The following is a 12,121-nucleotide window of genomic DNA, read 5'->3' on the forward strand; positions in this document are numbered from 1 at the left end:
ATAAGAGCTTTGGACATTACTGTCTTCCTCTCGGCTACCAAATGATGTGACCTTACTCAGCTGATCACCGGCTCCCTAGCTTTTGTCGTGTCCAGGCTCTATTTCCTGGGACGTGGGCCCAGCCTACCCCACTTCCCCTCAGCAGAGCCTAGAACAAAGGGGCCAGGCCTCCTCCCCTATGGGAGAGGTGTTTGAAGGAGGAGCCTCACCTAGGCTGGCCTGGCTTCACATTTACTTGGCCATGATAACCTGGCAGGAGGAGCTGGTGAACGGATGAAATGCTGACTGATGGGGCCCAGGAACAAAGCTCCAGATCCCAGGAAGTGCAATGGGGGAGGTGCTGGGGGCCATTGAATGAGTCAGGAAGTGAAGGCTGATTCGAGGGAGAGGCCCATGGCTGGAGTCTTGGAAGCTCCTGGAGTTGAAGTTCAGGGGTCAGTGAGCTCTGCACCTTGTCTATCTGAACTCCTCCTAAGTCCTTGTAACCTAACTCTCGCCCCCATGCTTTCCAGGGCCTATGTGTCTTTGTTCATGCGCCATCTGTGTGAGCCTGGGGCAGATGGCTCTGAAACCTTTGCGGATGGGGTCCCTCGGGAGGGGCTGAGTCGCCAGCAGGTGCTGACCCGCATTGGAGTCATGTCTCTCGTCAAGAAGAAGGTATTGGTCCTTCCTCATTCGAGCATCAGGCCAACTATAGTCTGTCCTTCCTCTCTTAGTTCTGGCCAGGCTGGTGTGATACCGAAGAAACTAGAGCTTCCTATGTGTCCGATGCCAGGAACTGACTCTTGTCCCTTGAAAACCTCCTTCCCCAGGTCCAAGAGTTTGAGCATATCAATGGGCGCTGGTCAATGCCAGAGCTAATGCCTGACCCTAGTGCTGACTCCAAACGCTCTTCCAGAGCCTCCTCTCCAACCAAAACATCTCCCACCACTCCTGAGGCTTCTACAACCAACAGTCCTTGCACCTCTAAACCTGGTAACTGGGAGTCTGGATCAGGGTGGGGAGAGATGAGCAAGGGAGGCCAGAAGTCAGGGTAGGAAGACCTCTGCTTTCCCCTCTTATTGGGCTGTTTCTGTGATTGGAATGAGACTCAAGGAGTTGGACAACTTTACAGAGGAAATGGGTTTACTTGGGCTCATGGTTTTGGAAGTTTGAGGTCAGCAGCTGTATCTGGGGATGACCTCGCTTGCAGAATCCTGTCACCCAGGAGTGTCACATGGTGAAATGCAGAGAGCATTCTCCCCTCTCCCTCTTAAGAGCAACCAGGATTCAATTATGGGGGTCTCACCCTTTGACCTTATTTAGTCCTGATTATCTCCTTTAAGCCCCACCTCTAAACACTGTAGTCAGATTTCATTTCTACTGTTTTATGACTTCACTCTGGGCATTAAATTTCAACACATGAACCTTTAGCGAACACTGAAGCCATATCCAAACCCTAGCAATGCGCCTTTACCACAGCTACTCCAGCTCCGAGTGAGAAGGGCGATGGTATAAGGACACCGCTGGAGAAGGATGACACTGAGAACCCCGAAGAGAAACCAGAGAAGAACAGCAAAGTGGGGGAGAAGATGGAGACAGAGGTGTGTGCACTCCTGGCTTTCTCTGAGGAGATGGAGTAGAAGGTCTGGAGGGATCTTGGCAACACAGTGCTTAGGAACTCTCCAGCTCGTTGTGACTCTTCTGTCATCCACCAGGTCGATTCTCCCAGCCCAGCCCCATCACTGGGAGAACGGCTAGCACACAGGAAGGTTCTGTTAGAAGATGAAGCACCAGGGGCGCCTGGAGAAACAGAGCCTGAACCTGGGTACCGAGGAGACAGGGAGAAGCCTGGTGGGTCTATTATCCTACTAGTGATGGGGACTTGAGTTTCGAAGTTCCCTCTTCTGGACTTGGGGTGAGAGTAACAGCCTCTCTTCATGTCTTCTGACTCTTCCCACAGCCTCAGAGCCAATGCCAGGAGAAAGGGGGGAGGAGAAGCCATTGGATGTACAGGAACACAGGGAGAAGACAGAGGGGGAAACAGGGGATTTGGGCAAGAGAGGTAATGGGCGGAAGAACTGGACACCCAAGTCCTTGAGGGTATCTGGGGAGGTGGAATCTGGGGGACAGATACCTGGGTCTTGGGCGGGTAGCTGTTGGAAGAGCCAGTATAGTTGATGCATTAAGTAGTCTTGGACCTAGAAGGAGGCAATCCTGAGGTGTGAGATTTGCACTGTTTGGCCTAGCAGAAGATGTTAAAGCAGATCGGGAGCTTCGACTTGGGCCTCCTCGAGATGAGCCACGGCCCAATGGGCGCCGTGAGGAGAAGGTGGAGAAGCCAAGATTCATGTTCAACATTGCTGATGGTGGTTTCACAGGTGTGAGAAGTTGTCTGTTACCTGCTCCTCACTGTGTTCCTGGGCGAGACTGCCTGCTACATTTTATTCCAAGTACTTTCAGTGAACGGGTGCATGCTGGCAGTGAGCCTTGCACTCCCAAGTTCCTACTAAACTCCACTGGTCTCTAACGTAGTTCTTTTGTTTTAATCTTAACATGAGCCTGTTCATAATTTAATTAACTTTACTCCTCACTTCTTAACATAGTGCTCTCTTGCCTTTTTGTAATTTAACTTTTTCAGATTTATTTTATGTATTATTAGTGTTTGCCTGCATGTATATGTATACACCACATATGTACAGTGCCCTCAGAGGTCAGAAGATGGTACTGTATCTCTTATAAGTGGAGTTACAGACGGTTGTGAGCTATCATGTTGGGGCTATGAACTGAAGTCTGGTCCTTTGTTTTTACACACTGAGCCGCCCCTACCCCCTCCCACAGCTCCTAAGGAGACTTAGCACTCCGTGCTTCCTCAGCTTTTCATGTGTCCATCCTAGGGTGGATGCAGACCACACCTCTGACACATCTCTTCTGTTCTGTGCAGAGTTGCACACACTGTGGCAGAATGAGGAAAGAGCAGCTATTTCCTCGGGGAAACTCAACGAGATCTGGCACCGGAGGCATGACTACTGGCTTCTGGCTGGCATCGTCCTGTATCCTTTGCACATATGCAAGATTATGAAGGTTCTGTCAACTAAGAGAGAAGGTGTCTTAGGGTTTCTGCTGCTTGATAAACACCATGACCAAAAGCACCCTGGGGAGGAAAGGGTTTATTTCATCTTACAGATTGTAGCAGGGAAAGTTAGGGCAGGAGGCTAGAGGCAGGAGCTGACGCAGAGGCCATGGAGGAGTGCTGCTTACTGGCTTGTTACCCATGGCCCGCTCAGCCCGCTTTCTAATAGAACCCAGGACCACCAGCCCATGGGTGGCACAACCTGCAGTGGGCTGGGCCCTACCACATCAGTCATTAATACTGATTAATCAATACATAGCCTGACATTATGGAGGCATTTTCTCAACTGAAGTCCCACTTCCCAGATAATCTAACTTCTGTCAGGTTGAGAGAAACTAGCCAGGGCAGAGGGGAACTACAGAGAAGGGTCCACACTCAGGCTGGGAGGCTTGTGCCATGTTCTGGGTGGCATCTGGCCAATAAGAAGAAATGTTCACAGTCAAGTTCATTTGGTTAAATTCCTTGATAGTTCCTTTCCTCCGTTGGCAGCCATGGCTATGCGCGATGGCAAGACATTCAGAACGACGCTCAGTTTGCCATTATCAATGAACCATTTAAAACAGAAGCCAATAAGGGGAACTTCCTGGAGATGAAAAATAAATTCCTGGCCCGAAGGTTCAAGGTGGGGATGAGAAAGAAGAGGAGTGGGGGTAAAGAAGGGCCTGGAAAGAATGTTAGCATCCTGAGAGTCCAGATAGCACTTGTGGCTCAGCCCCAAGTGGACCTTCTGATGGGAACTGTGGTCTGGGTCACATACTGTGGAGCTGGAGTTTCCTGAGCCAGCAGTGGACAGAATAGCTCTCTAGTGCTGGGTCTGGGCCTTCCACTCACTTGTCTTTACCCTATCCTGCGCCCTCAGCTCCTGGAGCAGGCGCTGGTGATCGAGGAGCAGCTGCGGCGGGCGGCCTACCTGAACCTGTCACAGGAGCCGGCGCACCCCGCCATGGCCCTCCACGCCCGCTTTGCCGAGGCCGAGTGCCTAGCCGAGAGCCACCAGCACCTCTCCAAGGAGTCGCTGGCAGGGAACAAGCCGGCCAACGCTGTCCTGCACAAGGGTAAGGGCCGCGGTGGCCCCGCGCGGGGGAGGGCCCACAACGCTGCGTAAGTCTTCACCCCGCACCCTTCAAGACCTTCCCACACCCTTCGCCCCTTACCTCTCTACCCTCTGAACCACTGCCCTCTGACCTCTAACCCCACCTCTAACCCAACTGGCACACTTTTGGGTTTTAGCCTTTACCCCTTGTCTAAGCCCATACCTGATATAGTTCACATCAGGGACCAATAGAGTACCAGTCACCTCATAAAGTGGGACCTGATCCCTGCGAGTGGGACCACATGGTGGCTCCTGATGTGACCCTGATAGCCTTGCTTTGTGCGCGTACACTGCAGATGTCCTTGGCTCTGACCCACAGGTCACTTTCTTTGTATCTCCTTCACCCTATGAAGTGAAAACAACTGCCCATCTACTCCTGGGCAGACCCCATAAAGCTAGCCTTTGACCCTCAACCTTTTCCCCCACACCCTCCTACCTTGGTAACTCTAGGTTAGGTCCCAGAGCCATCTTAACCACGTAACAGAGCCTGGTGTAGTGCCTGACTCCTGCCAGCCTTAGGTCCTTCTATGTCATGCTGACTCTTTAACCCCCCTCCCTATCATGTATTAAAACTGAGTCCTTAAATCATACTACCCCCATGCTTCCTATTTCCTCCCCATCATCCCCGACCCCTAAACCTCCCTTTTCCAGTATGGGATGTTCTGACAACCCCGACCCCATGTCTTCCAATGTCTTCCCCCTACCTCTTTTCCATACTTTCCTTTTCTTTATTTCCATCTGTTCTGTGTGGTATCTGGCCTGCTGCTCTCCTTCTCTGAATCACTCTTCTCCTGTCTACTCTCTGCCATTTTGTCTTTGACCTGTGGTCCTTTTATGTCTGTGTCCTCTCTTTCTGACTGTACTTGTCCATCTGACTGTCCCTTTTTCTGGCTCCATCTTTCTCTCCACCTTTCTCTTGCCCTTCTTTCTCTATGGCCTGGGCCCCAGTTCTGAACCAGCTGGAGGAGTTGCTGAGCGACATGAAGGCAGATGTGACCCGCCTGCCAGCTACGCTGTCCCGGATCCCCCCCATCGCAGCCCGCCTTCAGATGTCCGAGCGCAGCATCCTCAGCCGGCTGGCCAGCAAGGGCACGGAGCCTCACCCCACACCGGTAACCCTCTTTTCCCTAACTCATTTTCCTGTCAGTGCCCTGTGTATATATACACAAACACTCCATCAGAATCCTACACATACAGAGAAACTGCCTGCTCCCAACAGTCTGCATCTTGAGTCTCCCTGCCTAGTAATTCTGGAACTCGACTTTTCCCCTCTAGACTGTGGACTACCTAACCCCAGTTTACTCTCCTATTCCAGGCCTTTCCCCCGGGTCCGTACGCCACACCTCCGGGGTACGGGGCAGCCTTCAGCGCCGCACCCGTAGGGGCCCTGGCCGCCGCAGGCGCCAATTACAGCCAGATGCCTGCAGGGTCCTTCATCACAGGTTAGATGGTGCTTCTGACTCCTTGTTTCTCCCTCACTTTGACCAAACTTCATCCCTGCTTGACTCCCTTGTCCTGCTTCAAATCCACCTCTCTTCCTTGAAGTGTCCAGTGTCTTAGGGAGAGTTGTTCTGTCCATTCCTTTGTACCCCATCTTCTATCCCCATGTCAAAAACCTCAATCAGGAGGCTGAGGCAGGGTTCCTGAGAGTCCCCAGGCTAGCCTGGGCTTGTGTGAGATGCTATCTCCAAAAAGAAGCCAGCTGGGTGTGGCAATGCACACAGCTATCTGGAGGCTCAGGCAGGCGGCTCTCTGAGTTCTAGTTCAAGAACAGCCAGGGCCTTGTAGGAAAACTGTCTCAAAGAACCAAAGACCAAAAGCCTCACCCCGCCTATGGTCTCATGTCTTCCACTTGAGCTTCCTCTACCTGGTTTCCTCAGGGGAAATGAATGTGAACTCAGAAAGGCTAGAGAGTCAGACCTGTCACATGGCACAAGAGGAATCCAATCTTTCTACATTTATAAGAAAAATCAGAAGTGGCAGGAAATGACTTAGCAATAAGGATAGGTTGTTATTAGGAAGTGATATTTGGAATGTGAGGACTGACTTTTTTTACCTGTTTCCCCAAACAGCCACCACCAACGGCCCTCCAGTGCTGGTGAAGAAAGAGAAGGAAATGGTGGGGGCATTGGTGTCAGACGGGCTGGGGCTGGATCGGAAGGAGCCCCGAGCAGGGGAGGTGATTTGTATAGACGACTGACTGGATCCCAGGCCTGCCCTTCACCTAGGCCCCGACCCCGGAGCCGACCCACATCTCAGGCCTTGGGGCCTGCTGCCAACCCTCCACCTTCCCCACCCCTTGGGCCACCACTGGGCTAGAAGCCCCTTTGCCCCTCTATAATGCCTCCCTTCAAGAAGGACCCCTATCTCTCTCCACCTCCACACACCTTTCCCACCAAACCTTGAAGACTGTGCTGGTGTGAAGAGGTCTGAGTGGGAGATGGTTAGCAGGGTCTTCCAAGTACCTGGATGCCCCACCACCAAATATACACAACTTCCCAATAAATGATTGTCCAGGAGGGAGGAGGTGGAGCCTCCCAGGCCTTTCCTGCAGTATCACCTCCACCTCCTGCCAAAGTGGGGGATTAGCCTTGCCTGGCCTTTAGGAACTTTTGTGAGATCGTCAAAGAGGAGGGGAACCTTGTTACAAAGATGAAAATTGCAGCGGGAGGAGGACGGGAAGTGGGGGGGGCAGGGGGCTGCATGGCACTTTCCCTCACTCCCAAATGGAGGGTACAACAGCTGATTGCTGCTCACTGGCTCAGTTACCTCCTGTGTGCCAGCATCTTGCAGTAAGAACTATTCTCCTTCCCGGGGACCAAGGACCACCCCTACAGAGTAATGGTTGGGTGATACTCCCTCAAGCCAAAGAGGAGCTCCCCAACCTGTTCTAGGAAACCTAGAAAGGGTGGGGGAGACTGCAGAGGGCCAGGCATGGGGCAGACCACACGCTGGGGCTCAGGTCTTTGGGGAATAAAATCCTTCCTCCTCAAGGCCTGGATACAGACTACATTTGAGTAGGTCAGGCCAGGGGCCTAGTCAGGAGCCTGTCTTGCCTGTGGGACCAGAGCAACACAGTGGTTAACAGGCTAGGGAGATTCGGGCACATTCCACCTCCAAGGAGGGGCCAGGGAGTGGCAGTTTGCATGGGGAACCCCCATATCCTCCTTGCTGCCCCTTTCCCAGTCTCTTTGCTCCCACTCCTGGTCTGTCCCAATCCCTTCTTCTGTATCAGGTTATTGGTTGTACATATAAATTATACTTTCCTTTCTGTGTGCTGTCATTTTGCTTGGGAAGGGGAAATTGTGTGGGGAGTTAAAGTAAGGATTATTGCTTTGTACTATTTCAATAGGTCCCCCCCGCTCCCCGCCGAATTGTTGTTTTTGAGGCAGGGTTTCTCTGTGTAGCCCTGGCTGTCCTGGAACTTGCTCTGTAGCCCAGGCTGGCCTTGAACTCAGAGATTGTCCTACCTCTGCCTCCCAAGTGCTAGGATTAAAGTATGAACCATCACCACCCAGCTAATAATCCCCTTTCTATTTTGTGAGTTTTCTGTTTTTATCTCTTGAATCATTCACCAAAATAAGACCTTTTTCCAATACCAACCAGCGCAGAGGTGGTGAGCGGTGGGATCCTGAGCCACAAAGGCAGGCTGCCTGACAGGAGGGAGGCCCGGCACTGAAAACAGCCTTCCCCCAGAGTCAGTAGAGGTCACTACAGCACCAGTTTCAATTCCACTATGGAGCAGAGAACTTATTTTGTTTTAAAGAATTGGGATGAGTGTGGTGTCACTGAAGTGCTAGACAAAACTTTGTCTTATTCAATAACAGTCTTTCACAAGTTGAGTGAGCCCAGATACTTTATTCTTGAGACTATTACATTCAAAATAAATTCAGCAAACATTTTTGAATACATATTATACATTAACACTACTATTGGCTCTGGAGATAGTCATTTGAAGTTTACATGCTACAAACACTCAAAACATAAATACCAGAAAATACCAGCATTCACTTTGGCAGCATGTATATAGAAAGTAGACAATAGGCACATTACAACAGATGCATGCTGGCCTCCAAAAGGTGACATTCAAGCTGAAACTTAAGGACAGGAAAAGGACAAAACATTTTTAAAATGGAGGTTTATACCCTATAACTACATACATTATTATTTGTCAATAAAAACAACATCTTGAAGACCTCTGAAAAATGAAGTCTACTGTAAATTCACATTTTTAGCTCAAAAAAAAAATCCGTCTTCTCAAAAGAATGTCACTTTGGAACTTTAATGTGTCATTAGTGTTTTAAATGTTCCACCTACAGATGATGATGACATCCCAGAGTGACTAAGATCTAAACTAGTGTTTCTTAACTTACATACACAACTGGGATTCTAAAAATATCAGGGAATGTGGATTGGGGTCCTGAAATTCTGCATTTCTAGCAAGCTGTGAGACCAACCAACACTGCTGGTCTTGATTTTAAGTCTATAGTAAGATATTTACAGGACTTTAAAATAGAACTGACTACTTATAATAAACAATGTCCCATTATGGGACACAAATATAAATTATGTGAGCATCTTTTTCCCCCCCAGTATTGCTACAGAGTCAGTAGAGATAACAAAGGGCTAAATTTTGCTTCCTTTATCAAATGGTGCTCACCCATCCTTGATAAGCCTTAATTAAGGCCTCATGTAAATAAATGCCCCTTAGATGTTTTCATACCTGCCCTATCAAGTTGAACGGAGGTTGTGTATGCAAGACTTCCAATCATAAGCAGGGAGGCAACTCAGTAATTTCTAGAACAACAGAACCAAGAGTGGGAAGATGGCACGCCAGCAAACACACATAACCAGGCAAGTGAGATTGATGTGACATAAAAATTACCATATCCCCTGTCCTGTCTTTTTCTTTACAAAGTAAACATTTTCAACCACAGATCACTGCTAAAATGGGATCCGTTGATTACACCACAGACTGTGAACAAACACCAAAGCTTTGTTATTTTTTTTCTTCTCGAATTACGGTAGTCTTTGTATCTACTATCCCCTGGCCACTCCATCCTGAAAATGTAATGCTGGCACAGTCTAGGGCCCTTCGCCGCTCAGAATTCACACCACCAGGGTACTTTCTGTTCAGTTCCATCTCCATCACGCACGCACGTACCAATTTCAGCATCAGTGGGTAGTCTTGACATCAACCCTTTATATCAGAGCACACCCGAGGATGCTGCTCCCACCTGCTTTCTGCCAGAGCTCCCGGGTTCTTCACTTACAGAGTACAACGGGTCATGTGGGCAATGTCCTTGACCTCTGGACAGTAGAGCACTGGAGGAAAGAAAAAGGGTTAGTGGCAACAGGAGGATGCAACCAGACCCAGCATTCTTCGGCGCGATGTACCCAGTTTCCTCCCTAGGCCGCGCCTCACCATTGCTAGGCAACGGACGCCGCAAGCGGCGCGCGGGCGCCAGGACCCTGTCCACAATCCGGCGAAGCGCGCGCCAACCCGCACTTGAAGGTCCCGCCCCCTTCTCGCTCTCCTCTTCCCCGTCGTCGTCCTCTCCATCCTCTCCGCTTTCTTTAGCCGGGCTCCCCATCGGGTCTCCTTCACGCTCGGCCCGGGCTTTTTTCTCCAGCTGTGACCACAAGTCAGGGTCTAGTGCTATCTCCGTGACGCCGCCGCGCGGGAGCGGGGAAGGCGCGCGGCAGAACGGGCACGTGATGGCGCGGCGCAGGCGCACCACGCGCGCGGCCGTGCGGCTGCCGTCGCCCCGCGCCGCCAGCTCGCGCAGGCAAGCGGTGCACAGCGTGTGGCCGCAGCGGGCGCGCGCCGTGCCAAGCAGGCGGCGGGGCGCGCGGGCCCCGAGGTTGTAGGGTCGGAAGCAGATGTTGCAGTCCAGCTCACCCCGCTCGGGAAGAGAAGGCACTCTCATTAAGAGCTGCATCGTGGTCACCGTGGCCCGAGGACTTCGATCCCGCGGCGGCTAGGACACAGGATGAACGAGCCCTCCTTAGGCCAGGGCTGGGGCCTGGGGCCCGCGCCGCCGCCTCTGTCCCCTTTTAATAGTGAGGCCCCGCCCTCGAGGCGTCATGCACAGATCGGCCGCTCCCTTCCGAGGCACGCGTTGAGGCGGCGGAGGCGCGAGCCTGGGCATGCGAGTGGAGGTGCTGCGGGGTGAATGCCCAAGACAATGCCAGAATTGCCCGAGGGAAGAGAGGAGGGGAATCACGCTCCACCCACCGCCTCCATGGCGGAGTTCTTACCCCAGCAAAACACAGCGCTATCACTTAAACCTACCTGGAGCAGATGCCCAGGTCTCCTTTTGCATATAGTCACTGGCCCGAGTCTCTAAGGCCCTCATAGCCTATTTGTCACATGTTCATACTCTTTCACAATACTCCTCCCCCTCCCCAACAGGCAACATACGCCAGGTTTACTGTTGGTTCTGCCCAATTTTAATTGGGTTCCTGGATGTTTGGAGTGTTCCCAGCCACAATTCACTCTGCCCTCACCTTTTTATACATGACCTCTTGAGTTCTTTGGAAGGCTGGCTCCCCAAAATTCCTACCACCCTCTGAGAGTTTGAGTCCAGCTAACATCTCAGCCCAAGGAGGGACTTAGATTCTAGGAGCATGGCCTTAGGAATGCTGGGAATCTTTTCCTTCCGGAGTATCCAGGCTTGGACACCCACACGGTATGATGGTTGAAACGAAGCAGCTCTGCATGACTTCTGACTCAGGGGTCTGACTTCTCCCACAGGTAAACAGGACGTGGTACTCACAACCTACATTCCCTCACGGTGTAGCACCCACACCCAAGCTGCCTCCTCATCCCCTCGTACCCAGGCTCTGTTGCGGAGGATAATAACACAGTCTTGACACCGCTGGCTCATGTCCAAATCTTAGTTGTGACACCACAGGCAAGTTACTTAATTTCTCTGGGCCTTGATTTCCTCGTCTACAAAGTGTGGATAATAGTAAGGATGGAACGAGCCTGTGTTTGTAAGGTGCTTTAAATGGTGCCTGGTACACAGGAAATATCAGATAAGCAGTGGCTGTTATCCTTATCATCCCAAGCCTGCTCCAAGCCGGCTTTGTGTTCACTTTAACGTCCCAGTACCCGGTATTTCCCATACACCATCTCTTGGTTAATACAAGATGGGTTTCTCTACACGTATACAGCTCATCACAGGTAAGATAGAGCTGGATTTGGTTGTTAACATTAGCGGTTTTAAAACTTAGAGGGTAATCTTTGTTTTGTTTTGGGGGACAGAGTCTCACTCCGTAGCCTTTGCTGGTCTGAAACTTTGTGTGTAGTTCTGGTTGACTTCAAATTCACAAGAAATCTGCCTGCCTCTGCCTCCTAAGTGCTGGGTATTAGACGCATTTGTTACCATGCCTAACAACAGTAATGGTTTGCCCCGTCTAATTTGGAACTCACTGTGTAGCCTAGGCTGGTCTCAGACTCATGACCGTCCTCCAACCTTAGCTTCCAGAGCACTGGGATTATGGCTTCTGGAAAATAATCTTTTTGATTAGGTTTACCCAAGATTTATTTTGTTTCTAGTGATGTATGTTTGTGGGTCTGTGTGGGTGTGTGTCCATGAGTGTAGGAATCCCCCCACCCCCGAGTCCAGATAGCTGTCCTATCTCCTGAAGCTGGAGTTGAATGTGGTTGTGAACTGCCCAGCATGGGTTCTGGCAACGAGGCTGGGTCCTCTGTAAATGAAGAGCAGTGCAGACCTGGGGCCTCATGTAACTCAGGCTGGCTTGGGAACTCTACACTTCAGATCTTTCTTGTTCTGCTCCCACGTGCTGGGACTGCAGGCGTGTGCCTTCGAGTCCTGCTTTGGTTCACCATAGTTTTTAAGCAGACATTAAAATTTTAGGAGCTTGATGGCTTCTCTGGTCACTCGGAA

General features: G+C 51.0%; 2 protein-coding genes and 1 non-coding gene across 10 annotated transcripts in view; 2 read left to right on the forward strand and 1 right to left on the reverse strand.

The window, feature by feature from the left end:
- The window catches only part of Chd3 (chromodomain helicase DNA binding protein 3), a 25,681-nt gene extending 18,205 nt beyond the window's left edge, over positions 1-7,476 (forward strand). For 2 of the 8 annotated variants that reach the window (XM_034507553.2, XM_034507555.2), the window contains exons 29-40: positions 513-657; positions 813-975; positions 1,462-1,583; positions 1,698-1,833; positions 1,943-2,044; positions 2,229-2,360; positions 2,924-3,032; positions 3,602-3,734; positions 3,972-4,213; positions 5,154-5,317; positions 5,521-5,647; positions 6,278-7,476. In XM_034507553.2, coding sequence (XP_034363444.1) covers positions 513-657; positions 813-975; positions 1,462-1,583; positions 1,698-1,833; positions 1,943-2,044; positions 2,229-2,360; positions 2,924-3,032; positions 3,602-3,734; positions 3,972-4,213; positions 5,154-5,317; positions 5,521-5,647; positions 6,278-6,524 — 1,822 coding nt within the window. In that variant the 3' untranslated portion in view covers positions 6,525-7,476. The remainder of the gene's footprint in view (positions 1-512; positions 658-812; positions 976-1,461; positions 1,584-1,697; positions 1,834-1,942; positions 2,045-2,228; positions 2,361-2,923; positions 3,033-3,601; positions 3,735-3,971; positions 4,214-5,153; positions 5,318-5,520; positions 5,648-6,277) is intronic. The other 6 variants (XM_034507558.2, XM_034507561.2, XM_034507554.2 and 3 more) reach the window with 5 other exon arrangements.
- On the forward strand, positions 94-233 carry LOC117712217 (small Cajal body-specific RNA 21). Its single transcript, XR_004607275.1, has one exon.
- A 567-nt stretch (positions 7,477-8,043) lies between the features above and the next one.
- On the reverse strand, positions 8,044-10,359 carry Rnf227 (ring finger protein 227). Its single transcript, XM_034504179.2, has 2 exons — positions 9,631-10,359; positions 8,044-9,530 (listed from the first exon to the last, which is right to left on the reverse strand). Exons 1-2 carry the CDS (start codon positions 10,145-10,147, stop codon positions 9,475-9,477), a joined length of 573 nt encoding a protein of 190 aa, XP_034360070.1. The 5' UTR covers positions 10,148-10,359; the 3' UTR covers positions 8,044-9,474.
- Between the last annotated feature and the right edge of the window lie 1,762 nt (positions 10,360-12,121).

Source organism: Arvicanthis niloticus, chromosome 6, assembly GCF_011762505.2.
Source record: "Arvicanthis niloticus isolate mArvNil1 chromosome 6, mArvNil1.pat.X, whole genome shotgun sequence".
In the NCBI taxonomy this organism is placed as follows: Eukaryota; Metazoa; Chordata; class Mammalia; order Rodentia; family Muridae; genus Arvicanthis; species Arvicanthis niloticus.

What these genes read in the sequence shown, in the direction of transcription:
- Rnf227 (XM_034504179.2), bottom strand. Translation starts at nt 10,147, where the DNA reads ATGCAGCTCTTAATGAGAGTGCCTTCTCTTCCCGAGCGGGGTGAGCTG. An exon ending in GCGTCCGTTGCCTAGCAATG is followed by an intron (nt 9,531 to 9,630) that starts GTGAGGCGCGGC and finishes TCTTTCCTCCAG; the next exon opens with TGCTCTACTGTCCAGAGGTC.